Source organism: Hipposideros armiger, unplaced genomic scaffold (genome assembly GCF_001890085.2).
Source record: "Hipposideros armiger isolate ML-2016 unplaced genomic scaffold, ASM189008v1 scaffold_31, whole genome shotgun sequence".
NCBI lineage: Eukaryota > Metazoa > Chordata > Mammalia > Chiroptera > Hipposideridae > Hipposideros > Hipposideros armiger.
The window spans coordinates 5,044,787-5,057,876 of record NW_017731381.1 but is presented as its reverse complement, the minus strand read 5'-3'; the positions used below and the strand labels follow the sequence as shown (position 1 = coordinate 5,057,876).

The 13,090-nt window shown below is 55.1% G+C and overlaps 1 protein-coding gene across 4 annotated transcripts in view; it reads right to left on the bottom strand.

The window, feature by feature from the left end:
- Positions 1-13,090, bottom strand: part of PCIF1 (phosphorylated CTD interacting factor 1) — a 13,265-nt gene extending 175 nt beyond the window's left edge. Inside the window, exons 1-18 of one of the 4 annotated variants that reach the window (XM_019637008.1) lie at positions 11,825-13,090; positions 10,285-10,470; positions 9,923-10,096; positions 8,419-8,561; positions 8,203-8,327; positions 6,975-7,112; positions 6,653-6,783; positions 6,361-6,515; positions 5,542-5,689; positions 5,363-5,446; positions 5,002-5,101; positions 3,845-4,007; positions 2,982-3,154; positions 2,756-2,842; positions 2,488-2,672; positions 1,782-1,875; positions 1,515-1,690; positions 471-1,437 (exon numbers count right to left, since the gene is read on the bottom strand). In XM_019637008.1, the coding sequence (XP_019492553.1) occupies positions 1,167-1,437; positions 1,515-1,690; positions 1,782-1,875; positions 2,488-2,672; positions 2,756-2,842; positions 2,982-3,154; positions 3,845-4,007; positions 5,002-5,101; positions 5,363-5,446; positions 5,542-5,689; positions 6,361-6,515; positions 6,653-6,783; positions 6,975-7,112; positions 8,203-8,327; positions 8,419-8,542 (2,154 nt within the window). In that variant the 5' untranslated portion in view covers positions 8,543-8,561; positions 9,923-10,096; positions 10,285-10,470; positions 11,825-13,090 and the 3' untranslated portion in view covers positions 471-1,166. Of the gene's footprint in view, positions 1-15; positions 1,438-1,514; positions 1,691-1,781; positions 1,876-2,487; positions 2,673-2,755; positions 2,843-2,981; positions 3,155-3,844; positions 4,008-5,001; positions 5,102-5,362; positions 5,447-5,541; positions 5,690-6,360; positions 6,516-6,652; positions 6,784-6,974; positions 7,113-8,202; positions 8,328-8,418; positions 8,562-9,922; positions 10,097-10,284; positions 10,471-11,199; positions 11,327-11,824 lie in introns of those variants that run through there. The other 3 variants (XR_002123319.1, XM_019637009.1, XM_019637010.1) reach the window with 3 other exon arrangements.

Genomic DNA, 13,090 nt, shown 5'->3' with positions numbered 1-13,090 from the left:
CTGGGTGCCCCAGACCTGTGCTGTGGGGGTTGGGGGACAGCCATGGGCCCCAGCCAGGACATGCTGGGTGCCCCAGCCTGCAGGCAGGCTTTGGGGGAGAGATTTATTTTTGTTGCGATGGATCCACTGGCCTCTCAGTCTCAATAAAGGGACCAGAGTCCAGCCCTGGCCAGCTCACTTTGTCCACTTGCTGCTACAGCCTGAAGCAGGCAAGGACTTGGGGAGCAGCAGGAAGGAGGAGCCTGTTACAGCCACAAGGGGGGAGTGAGGCAGAGGTGGCCTAGCCCGCAGTGCATCCAGCTTTGCCTCAGTAAGTATGGTGGCCCTACAGCAGGGCAGACGCCTGACACAGCCTGCAAGAGCCCCCAGCTTCCTCCCCTGGGCCCCAGAGGGGCGTCTGCTCCATGCCTAGAGGTCCTCAGAGGGTAGTGCGGCCAGCTGCCTGTCTGCATAGAGGCCGCACCGAGGCCCGTGGTGCCTCTGAGCTGTATTTCCTCCAGACCTGACTGTAAAACACACCTGGCTGCCCACTCACTATAGTGGCTCCAGGGCCAGCAGACGTCTAGCTTCTACCTGGGCACAGCCGCCAGTCCTCTACTCCCCAGAGGGACCAGCACAGGTCCAGCTGTGGGAGTTTGGGGCTTACCAGATAGATGGTGCAGGGCTCTGCACTCTAGACCTGCTGGGAATAGGCAGAGGCCACCAGAGTCCCAGTTACGGGGGACAGCAGGGTGCGAAATTAGACACTAAAGTCCTGGGGTGGGTGTGAAGGCCAAGGGTCATGAGAAGGTGAGCCTGGATGTCAAGGGCTGTGGTCCCAGAAGTAGCTCCAGGGTCCTCAGCCTTCTCTGTCCTCAAGACCCTCACACACTCTTTTGAGGACGGGGTTCTGTATTTCCTTTTACAAATGAAACAAGGTGGCACAGGGGAGGGGAGAGGGGGGAGGCATGGGGCCTATTTACAGGGGATTTGGAGGAAGTTCGAGGTGGGAAGTTGGGGGACGTGGGCAGGGAGGGGGAGCCCTGGCGGAGCCATAATTTTCCTATGTCATTGCAGCCTGAGTCCTGCTGTCACCCCAGGAGGGTCCTGGGGTCTGCTCAGCCCCAAGAGCCCTGAGTCCCAGCAGTCCATACCAGCACCCTGGGGCTCCTCCTCCCCGCAGGATGTTAAGTGGGGTGAGGCTCGCGGCTAGGGCCCTGCTCGCGGCCTGAGTCCCGGTCCTTGGCCTCCGAGGAGGAGGAGGAGGAGGTGGAGGAGGAAGAGGAGCCGGAGCCGGAGCCGGAGCCGGAGCCGGAGCCGTGGCTTCGGCCTGACTGCCGATAGGCGGTGCTCAGCTCCTGCAGCCGCTCCGGTGTCGGCCCCCACTTGGCAAAGCCAGGGTCGTTCTGCAGGAAGAGCACGGCTGTGTTGTGGACGGCCTTGTAGTGCATCTCCTCCCTGCGGGCAGAGGGCGCAGCTCAGGGCAGGGCTCGGCCAAGCCAGCCCGCCCACCCCTGCCCTCCCTGGGCACTCACTTCTTGCAGATGTGCTGGGACCCACTGCGGTACTCATGCTCAAAGGCGGGCAGGATCAGCTGGTGGCGTTTGAAGCGGCTCTGTTCCATGTGGGTGAGCGCTGGTGTCGGGGGTTCCCGCCACTCGGGGATGAACACGATGAAGGACAGGGGCTCCAGTGAGCTCTCGAGCAGTTTCTGGGAGGGGGCACGGGATGGATGGACATCAAAGGCCGCCCTCCAGGTGGCTGGCACTCTTGCTTGCCACCCCCAACAGCCGTATACCCACCTCGAAGTGAGCAACCATGGCCTCCATGAGCTCCTCGCAGAACGGAGGGTTGGCCTCAAAGGACCCACTCAGCGGGGAGAAGTCCAGGCAGGGCCTGGGGACAGAGGTGAGCATTCTAAGTCCCACCAGGATCCAGTCCCTCAGCCAAAAACAGGGGCCACCCCCACTCTTATTCAGCCACATTGAAGAGATGGCCCTGATGAGGCCAGAGGCCTATATTCATCCTGGGACAAGGTGTGACCACCTCCATGGAATAGCTGAGGACAGAGAGGCTCAGGCTGGTTAATGGAGCTGGAACTCAAATCCAGCTCTGACCCTGCTGCCACCACAGCACAAGCCACCCCCAGGAATTCCCTCTTGCTGGCCTGGCCCTGTCTTCCTGCTGGAGACAGCATCATGTCCTCCCACCCCATCCCCATGTTAGTCTGTAAGGTCTCCGCTTCTCATTCCTCCCAGTACGCCAAACCTGGGCTCATTCACTGAGAAATACACAGGCTTGGTTACGGGGAAATCAGAGGCTCCCAGAGGTCCAGCCACATGTTCAAAGTCATACAGCTGGTGGGGTGAGGGCAGGGACTATCCCTGAGCCTGACTGACTCCAAAGCCCTAAAGCATTAGGAAGCAGCTGGCTGAGGTGGAATCTGCACTCTCTGGGGACAGCCTCCTGGGCCTGGGCAGGAGGGGCCCAGCAACCCCTGGCTCTCACCCTCGGGAGCCGAAGTAGCCGTCTGTGTCAGGGAAGGCAGAGCAGTACTGGCGGAAGTAGCAATTGAGGGGCGAAGCAAAGCACTCGAAGCTGACACCAAAGAGTCTGTGGAGGGTCTCGAAGACGTGCACCGGCAGTGATCCCTGCAGGCCTGTCCCCTCGTAGAGGCCCACGCCAAACATCATCTGCAGAGGGGCTGCAGTCAGCGTCTGGGGCACAGCCTCCCCCTCCGCAAGAGGAGCCCTCCCCTGCTGCCCCAGGCCTGTACCTGGTACCGTCGGAGGAGACACCACACTCGGGGCAGGAACCTCTCAAAGGCAGAGTCATCAATGCAGCTGTAGCGGTAAAGGAGCCACTGTGGGACAGAAAGCAGTGGGCTTCACACAGGTCCCTCCCTCGTCACTGACCCCTTGCTAAGGACTCTGGCTCAAGAAAGATCCAGCCCTTGCTTCTCCCACCTGTAGGGACCTGCCTCCCCTCCCCCCAACTCTTACCAGCTTGCTGAAGTAGTTGCGGCTGACCTTGACCATCTCTCCCTTATACCGGATGCAGACCACATTATTCTCCATGTGCATCTCCACGCTGGGCATGGGGGGCGCAGACACGGCCAGGCGCACCGGGTAGCAGTACACCAGGCGAGGCTCCACTTCTGGGGCCTCCGCTTCCTCTGTGGACAGGGAGAGCAGTGAGGGGCCGCCCTGCCCCACTCTGCCAACCTCACCCCTGACAGCCTCAGCGCCCACCATGTGCGGGGGCTTCCTACCACGTCCCAGTAACCACCCTTCACAGTAAATGCAGCTCCGTTGGTTCAGTAACAGGACACAGCCAGGTGACTGGCAGGGGCAAGAACTGGTGACCCGTGTTAACGTGCTCTCTACTGCCACAGGCCTCCAGCACACCTGCCTCGGGGCCTGGCAGGCTAGCAGGCTCAGATGCCATGCGCAAGTATGGTTAACTAGCGCCTTCGTCATGATAGTTACGATACCTCATCTAGGGATCTTTTGGAGCCAACCACTTCGAGTTACCATTGAATTCTCACGTGATCAGATATCAGACCTCAGTCTGGGGAAAGTGAGGCTTGCAGAGAATGGATATAAACACAGGCCCACCTAACTACGTACCCCTGCCTGTCTTTCCTACCTTGTGGCCCTCCCTTTCTTATCACTTCTCCCCGGTTAGAGTGCTGAGACCCCTGACCAAAGGACACAGCAGGGCCTGCCCCAGACACTGCTGGAGAAATGGGCCCTCCCCAAACCAGTCCGTAGCCTTGAAGCTCAGCCTCACTTGTCCTTTAATCAGGGCCTGGGATATGGAATTGATGGCATCACCACTGGCTCCCTGCCACCTGGCCCCCTACCTGGGATGTTGTTTTCCTTAAGGATGGCAAGGTGCTTCTCTCGGATGCGTTTGACATACTCCAGGGAGATGTGATAGATTTTACTACAGATTCCTTCCACGGAGTCCTTGGCTGCAGCTGAGACGTGGGGGCCACACTGCTTCCGCAGATGCTCCAAGCGATCCTGCAGGAGACACCCATGATGAGGGCTCTAGTGGGTTGGCAGGGGTGGGCTGCTGGACTGCAGCAATCCTCATTTTGAAACCAGCTCTGCTACTTACTAGCTGTATCCCTTGGCATTTCTGAATCTTATTCCTCAGCTGAAATACCTACCTAATAAGGCAGTTGGAATATTAAATATCATTCCCCCTAAGAGCTTACCAAGCCCCTGGCATACAATAAGTGTCCAATAAATGCCAGCACTTAATGTTGGGGTTCCACTGTGCTGGATCCCATGCTTGCTGGGGAAATGGACACAGGCGCAGTCCCCACTTATAAAGCATTTGCAGTCTATCGGGGAGAGAGAACATTACAAAATGGGGTCCTTGGTCATTGCAGATTTGAAATCTGAGCTTCTAGCAACTTGCAGGGATAACCGTACGCATTTGTAATTTTACTGAATCACGTGTGAAACTGATGAGTGAAAAGGAGTCACTCTGGCTAGTGAGCACACCTACCTTTGTCACTACGTGTCAAGTACAGTTACTACTGTGAAGTGGGGAACCTTGTCTCTTGTGAGAAATGGTCCTGAAAAGAAAGCCCATTGCTAGTGCTGGTGGATAATTAAAGAAGTGATGGGTTTGGGTCAGAAAAAGAACTGGTTTGGACACATTAAAGTAGGGAACTGAATTTTGTGGTAGCTCTTAACTGTGTTCTGAACACACACACCCAAGAAAAGGCAGTTTGTCAATCTGTTTCCAAAACGGAGATTGTGCCCGTTCATTAAATTGAAAAGGCAGCTACTGATGGGTGAGCACAGGATTCTATTAAAAACCTTAAAGAAATGTGCTTTTGGAGAAAGCCAGGAGCCTAGACAAACATCTCCATATACGTGAGTTTGGGGACTGATGAGTGTCAAAGGTGTGCTGTGGGCCCTGCCTCGCCTGGGCAGGCAGAGTGGGCTTCTCGGAGGAAGCGGCCGCAGAGCCTTTCCATAGGCGTTGCCTGGGGCCACTCACCATATAGTCCTCTTTGGAGGCTGAGTGGTCCTTCCGCAGCCAGCTGAAGGTGTCCTCCACGTTCCACTTGACCACCTTCCTGCTGTCAGGGGATGCACTCCTGCCAGTTGGGGGTGCATGAGGGGGCCAGTTCCGTGTCTGCTCTGCCCTTACTCCACTCCCCCCATCCCACTTCCACTGGCATTCAGACATAAACCCCAAGGCTTCCATCACAGCTTTTGTTCTGCCTTTGGGAGCCAGCCCCACTTCTGCCACCAAAGCAATGACAGCCCTGTGAGAGTGGGCCAGATGGCCTGATGCCCCCCCACCCCCCACCCTCTGATCACAGACCCACCCTGCTGGGAACAGGAGAAAGCCAAACCTGGACTCAATGAGCCGCCTGGCGGCCTCCGCATATTTAAACAGTAGGCGCTTGGCTTCCTCCCGGAACTTGATTCGGGATAACCTGGGTTAGAGAGTGGCAGAGTTAGAGCCCTTCTATACAGGACTGGGCACATGAACTAAGTGGCCCTGGGTCAGCCTCAGCTGTAAGGCTGTTACCTGATGGGAATGTCATTCATGATTTCTCGAAACATGGAAGGCGACACGACCGGTTCACAGTTGCTTGGCAACAGAGGGTCAGAGCCTTTATCCACGACCTTGCGCTCCAGCATCCAGCGGTTGAAAGATTCCCGAGGGGGCTCAATGCCTGCAGAACAGGAGAACTGGTGACAGTCTGCATTTAGTCAGCAGACTCCAGGCTGCCCAGCACACAGGAGGCATTGCGTGGGCACTGGAGGTGCAACAGGAAACGAAGCGGCCCCTCTTATCTCAGGAGCTTCCGTTCTAGGCAACATCTTCCAAACTATATTCTGCGAATCACTAGTTTCATAAAGAGTGTTAATAAGCATTGCATATGGTAAAAAAAAAAAAAAAAGGAAACTACATTTCAGGAGCTAAGCAAGTCTACTTATTAATTAAAGCTGCCGTTTACTGAGCACTTTCCATTCTTCTTCCTTGCAGTGATCCTGTGAGGTACAAGTACTCTCACTTTTATGCCCTTTTACAGATACATAAAAAGGCTTCAAACTGCCTGGCAAACAGTAAGTGCTCTGGAAGTGTTAATGATAATTTTTGTTGTTGTTACTGACGCCAGCCACCCTTTATGTAGGCACTGTTACTGTCCCTATCTTACAGATGAGGAAACCCAAGTGCAGAGAGGTTCAACAATGAGCCCAAAGTCACAGAGCCAGCACCTAGTGGAGCAGGGACTCCAAAGGCTCGTCCCTTCCACAGCACATGCTCTCAGGCACTGGGCTGGCCAGCCCGCTCCTGCTACAGGTGGATGGAAATGCAGGCCGAGGCGTGGGCCGCAGTTACCTTCTCGCTGCTGGCACAGCTCCCGGTAGTGCTGCCGGAGCTTCAGGATGAGCTGGGAGCGGAGCAGCTCCACCTCAGGGTGTGGGGGCAGCACCTCGGAAGGCCCCCGGTGCTTGATGACAGCGTTGGTCTGGATGTCCAGATCCCAGTACACCCTTGGGGCATGGACAGGAGCAATGAGGAAAGTAGAGAAAAGGGAAGGTGGGGCGCCCTGCCCACCACCACACCCCACAGTCCCAGGCATGCTGACCATCAACACTGGGCATCCCCAAGCCAATCCACAGGAACTCACTCAGTGGGTCGGAGGAGAGCTGCCTGCTGTTTATCTTCAGGGGACGTCCCCCAAATCTTCAGCGTTGGGGTTCCGGGGACACTGGGGGAGCTGGGCACTGATGGGCCTGTGGGTGTCACAGGGATTTCGATCTGGAGCAAGAGTCAAAGGCATTGAGTTAGGAGAGCTGGCTGATGGCTCCAGAGCTGTGTGCACCTGGGGAGCTTCACCCCGGGTCCCCTCCTGACCAACCTGCCGACACCCAGCCCGTGCAGGGAACGTGCTGGCTGGCGGCCTGGGCCAGCCGTGTACCCGCCAGTTCCTGAGGGCCTGCGACACTCACCTTGGGCTTCTTCACACCATTGCCACTTGGCTGCTCTTCTGAGAGCTGCCGCTTTCGGGGCCTGTTCTCAGCTGCCGGAGTTTCCACCAGGCTTGAGTCTTGGGGCGGTGGGGTCGCATTCAGTCCCAAAGGGTCCGACTGGAAGAGGGAGACCAGCAGAGTTGTAACCAGGGCCAGTAGCTCAGGAGTCCCGGAACTGCGGAACCCTGATGACCTCCCCCCCGTTCCTACTCCGTGGAGAGGAGCAGAGGGCACTGGGATGCGGAAAGAACACTGGACTCCACTCCTGCCTGTTACTTGCAACTGTGTGGCCTTGGGGGTTACTCCCTTCCTAAAACAGCCCTGAAGCCCTGCCTCACCAGTGAGATGATTAAACAAGCCAATGAATATGACTAGCTTAGCTGGACATGTGGCATGAGCTCAGCGTTCAATACATGTTAGTTTCATTTCCTTAAGAACCAGGATGAAAGTCAGCAATAAAGGAAAAACTCAAGAAATTGTTTTAAAAAAGCAAGGCCCCATGGACGGAATTCTTTTGGTGACACCAAGAGTATCAATGTGATGGTGGGTAGTGCGACCTTGAAATCACATCAGGTACAAGTCCTGTTCTGCCTCTTACTAGCTGTGAGGTCTTGGGCCAGTCATTTCCCCTCTGAGCCTCAGTGTCATCATCTGGAAAATGGGGGTGCCAGCTGGCTTGATTGCTCCCAAGAAAAGAGAGTCTGCCCCAAATGACAGGGCTCCAAAGCCCACGCTCCCGGCAGCTCGCCCACACTTGCCCTACTGCATTGATGCTGCGGTTCCTAGAATGTGCTTCTCCCCTTACCACTTTCCCCCTTAGCCAACCTTCTCATCTTAAATGCTAGTTCAGGGCTTTCCCTACCCACCCCCCCACCCCCAGTCATGATCCCTGATCATGCAAGTGCCACACTAACCCTACCGGTCCCCTCCAGCAGATCGTGTGCCCCGAGAGTACAAGGGCAGGACCATGTCTCTCACTCACAACTGTATCCCAAGCACAGTGCCCAACATGTAGTACAAGTTCAATTTCACACGCTATTTTAATCATGTATTCACATGTCAGTCTCCCTGAGTCTCGGTTCCATGAGGATACACAACTATTGTGTACCCCCATGACTAGGCACACAAGTAGTTGTTCAGGGTACATTTGGGGAAGACCCAGACGCCAGAGGCTACTCTTAGACCCCTGCCCTAGGCTGGCACTCACAATCACGTCATGCTGGCCCAGCACAGGCATCTCCCACAGGGACTGGTTGGTGAATCGGTTGAAGTAGTAGGGACGGTTCTCCCTCCTGCTCCAGCACTTCTCCCAGCCCGCATGCACCAGCTCCTCTGCAAACAAACATGGAACCCAGTCAGGGTCAGGGCTGCTCCCGGGGCACCCTTCCTACCCCACCACCCTGCCACTGCCCCTCGCCAGTACCTGGGAGGTCCTGCACCAGGCGGATGGGCTTTGGAGAGCAAGGCTGGCTCTGATTGGAGGTGCCCGGGGAGTGACTCAGCAAGGATGCTTCCTCCCGGGGGCTGCCGTGATTCTCATTGGCCATCTCAGCACCCACACCGGACCTGCCACACAGAGGACCAAAGGGTGTCAGGGCCAGCTCCATTCCCCACCAGTGACCACCTGCAGATGTGGAGAAATCAATCCAGTCCTGTCCTGGAGAGCCAGCATGGTGCCACAGAAGGCATCTTAAGTTGCAGTTCCCTCAACTGTAAAACAGGTGCATTCCTGTTGCTCCTTCTATCTGAAATATTCTTTCTCCAGTTCTCTGCCTGGCTTGCCACTAAGTTCACATCCTCCAGGAAGCCTTCCTTGACTCTTTCCTCTCCAAGCTAGGTAGTCAGAGCCCCTCCTCAGGGCCACGAATACCTACACTGCCACATTCAGAAAGTCTGGTCTATCAGCTGGGCTTGTCTCCCCATTAGACTGTCAGAGCTCCCAGGAGTAGGCATTGGGTCCAGTTTAGCCCTCTCCAGAGTGTTCAGCAGGGTACCGGGACCCAACAGGGACTCTATTCATTCTGCAAGTATTTATAAAGCACCAAGAGTGACAAACAAGACAGAACAGGGTCTGCCCTTGAGAAGCTATTCCCACAAGAAGGAACTGTATCTCCTCTTTCCTGCTCCTATGCAGTAAAATCTAACTGGCACAGAGCACAGCCCGGGAAGGGACATGGCATCTAACTGGATGTCTCATTTTATGCTACAAGGTAGGAAGCAATCTATTACTAAAAGAGCCAGTGGAACTGGAAAGGAATATCTAATTCTGTTCTTCATAATCTCCAGGTGAATTTTTATTTAAATACCAGGAAGGTCAGCTCCTTCAAATCTGTATTCCCTACTACCCCCACCCAAAACACACCCAGGCACAAGTCTCAATGGCCAAAGTAGTCCCCAAACTGGCTGTTAGACTCCTAGGTGGCTACTTGCGATTGGATTGGTGGTCCTAAAGGTGTTTTCAGTATGTCACAATACCCAAAAGAAATCAAACATTTACCCACAAAAAGACCACAAAGGCACATTTAAACATCAGTTATCTTTGCTTGCTGAAATTTTATCAACTCGTTGTGGTCACACTCATTATCTCATGTTGATCAGAAGCTCTGATTGGCTGTTGACAACATCACTGGAATCATTGGGACATTTGATTTTATTGTACACTCAATCATAGACATCTTTGTTAATTTGGAAAGGGAAAGCGAATGCTTACTTCGTCAGTACAGTTTGGCAGATAAAAATGCAGGGAGCAAGAGGACATACATACAACAAAAAGGGGCCATGATAACAAAAAGGTTTGGAACCACTGACCAAGGGAGGAAAAGCTGTAGCTGCCTTGGTTCTCTGGGGGGAGAAGGGGTTCCCGGTGCCTTGGGGCTGAGCCTCAAGGCATGGGTCTCAAGGCTGAACGAGGTCCCTCTTTTTCTCACCCTCTGGGGTCTGCAATGCTAGCATGAGAGGGTTTTCTTCTCCGGCCGGATGGACCCCCACGGCACAGGGTCCCACAGAGGCAGCGGGGAGGCCTGCAGGAAGGCTCGGCACAGGTAGGTGGGCTGATCAGCAGTGGAATGGACAGGGGCCCAGGGAATTCCTTGCATCAGCAACTGCAGAGCAAATAGAAGAAAAGAGTCACAGACCTGTGAAATGCTGCAGAGAAGGGACAACAGCAAGAGGGGCAATGACACAGAGTAAGTTGGGCGCCCCCAGGAAAGAGCAGGGCACACCGTTGTGGGGTCTGGGGATTCTGTGCATGAAAATGGTACGTCTCAAGCTTTCCAACAAACAGGTTCACCTTCATGGGCTTGCGGCCTGCACAGTCGCACAGGGCCCTGTGTTGAGGAGGGCCCTGAGCCTGGTGTAATGCTCTGCTGTCACTGTCTTGAAATTTTGAATACATTTCTAATAAGAATCCCGCATTTTCATTTTGCACACTGGACCCCTGCAAATTGTATAGCTGGTTCTGCCAACCAAAGTACCCCTAAGACAAGAGAAAAGTGAACAACCGTACATAACATAGATTAGGAGCAAATCCCAGGCCACCCACAGTGGGTGAAAACACACTTCTTTGAAAGAGGTCTTTAAAAAAAAGAAAAAAACATGCAAATGCATTATATAACACAGCGTGTTAATCTTTATTGAGAAATATTTTCCCCAAGAAACACTGTGTGATATTGTGATGCACAGGTAGGTGCTATACAGGGGCCACACAGCAGCACAGCTGAGAGAGGCCAAACAGGGACACTGCAGTGTTTCCATAAACGGACTGCTCATCAGAACCATCTGGGGACTTATAAAATAAAAAAAAAATCCGATTCCTGTCCCCTCACTCCACATTTAGGAGTCAGAAATAGGGGAGGTACACAAGAATTTATATTTTTAAGTGCACCTCAAGGGTGAGACTGAGAGAAGGAATGACCAATCTTTTCGCTTTACAGTATTTCAATCTTTACCTGTTTTTGCGATTAAAAATTTTTTTAAGTTTCCCAGTTGATTTGGATGCAGCAGGTCGGTGGCCAAAAGACCAGCTCTGGGTTTGGACACACGTGGGTTCCAGACCCTTCTGCCGCTTTCCAATTTATAAATCGAAATCACTCAACCCCTATGGCCTCTGTGCGTGGACTCTAGCATCTTGTACATTCTCAGTAAGGCATAACTGCTATTATTAACGTTTTTATTTATTCCGTGGCCCCCTGGCCCCCACGCATACCGCAGTTTTGACAATGCCGAGCAGTTTAAAGATAAACAACTGTATCTGCGCAACCAAAGGAATCCATCCATCAGAACGAAGAGTCCGATTCCGGGATTAGAGGGATATGGGGCGGGACCATCTACGTAATGCACCAATGAAAATCCTCCGACTCAGGAGGGCGGAGTTAAAGGACTTGGAAAGTGCGCAGGTGCGGGGGGCGCGCAAAGGAGGGGCGACCCCCAGTGCGCGCACACCTTCCCCTCCCCCCCCCACCTCAGTGGGGGCGGGCTGTTTAGCGCGCGCGCGCGCCGGCCCATCTCCCGGGCTCCGCCCCCCGCCCCGCCGCGCGCTCCCGCCCCCGGGCTGAGGCGACTCAGAGTCGGAGCCCGACACAAAGGCGGTGGCGGCGGCGGCAGCGGAGGGGGCCTGGAGGCCGCTCCGCCCGCGATCTCCGGGCCCACCTCCCTCACCCAGGCCACCGGCCCGGCCGCCCACCCGCGGGCCTAAGATGGCGGCGACGGCAGAGACGAGGCAAAGCGGCGGCTCCGAGTGGAAAGTGTCGGAAGGGCCACCGCCGCTCGACTTCGGACCTCCGGACCGTGGCGCGGTTCGGGGCAGGACCATGGCTTCCTGGGGCTCTTACCTGCCCGAAGCGGATTCGAGGGGACGCGGCTACACGTTCTGCTCGGCCGCCCGTTTTGCCGCCTCCGCCTCGCCCTCCCCAGCGCCGCTCCCGCCATCTTGTGTCCCGGGCCGGGACTCCGCGCTGCGCATGCGTTGGTACCGCCTCTGAGGGACCTCGCCGCTGCCGTGCCGCCATCTTGAGTGTGGCAGGACCGGCCGGGTCGTCAGACCCTGTTTGCTTTCGGCCCCCTCCTCTTTCTCTCTTCTGTTCCACGCGAATCTGAAAAGCGGGAGGCAGTTTTGCGGGCCCGGGAGTGTGAATTGAAGAAGGAACGAACTCACAAGCACACTCTCTGCCTCAGTTTACCCCCAAGCACACCCGTTGGGGCCGGAGGACCTGGGTGGGCGGTGCGCCTGCGGGGTCGGACTGAGTGTGCGCACCAGGGGGCGCGGGGCGAGTTTGGAACCTGCGGGGCTGGGGCTCAGTCGCCGATCTCGGGGCGGAGTCCTGGTGACGTAGGCTTTGAAGGTAGCATGGAACCGGGTCCTAGCCCCGGCGCAGCTCTGCCACTTACAGCTAGTCGCTTTCCCTCTCTGGCCCTCTGTCTAAAACGTTGTCTATTTCCCATAGCCAGGCTGCATGCAAATAGAACCTCCCATAATGAGGCTGCACAAGTTAAAAGTGCTCTTGAGTCGAAGGAACAACAGTCGTGGGAGACATAATCAAGGTGGCTTTTGGCGAAGTTGGGGAATTACAAACTAAACGTATCAGAGGGACTTTCCAACACTGACATCTGTGGGTACTAGTTGCAGTGCAAATGCTCACAGACCTCAAACCAGCCACAAAAGGGAGACCAGCAGTTGCCAGGTATCCCATGCACTGATCCCTGCAAGATTCCTTGGTAGGGGGCCGGCCGGCTCACTAGCTCCGCCTACCTCTGGCCTCCCAAGTAAGCCGACTTGCCAGTGGTAGCTTGAGAGGAAAAGAAGCTTACCAACCACCTGCCATGCCTCTTGCGCTTCCCTTGTGGAGCCAGAGGTGGCAGATGCCTCAGCTGGGCAGCCTTTCTGGTGTCCATGGTGCCTGGAGCCATGCAGCTTGCTGGGGGTGGGAGAGTGTTATAAAACAAGGCAGTAGTATGAATAGTAATTAAGAACTAGGGTTTCCTATCAAAAAAGACATGAAGTAACTAGGTGAGGATAATAACTAGTGTGGAGAAAAGGGAACCCCGTACACTGTTGGGGGGAACATAAATTGGTACAACCACTATGGAAAACAGCATGG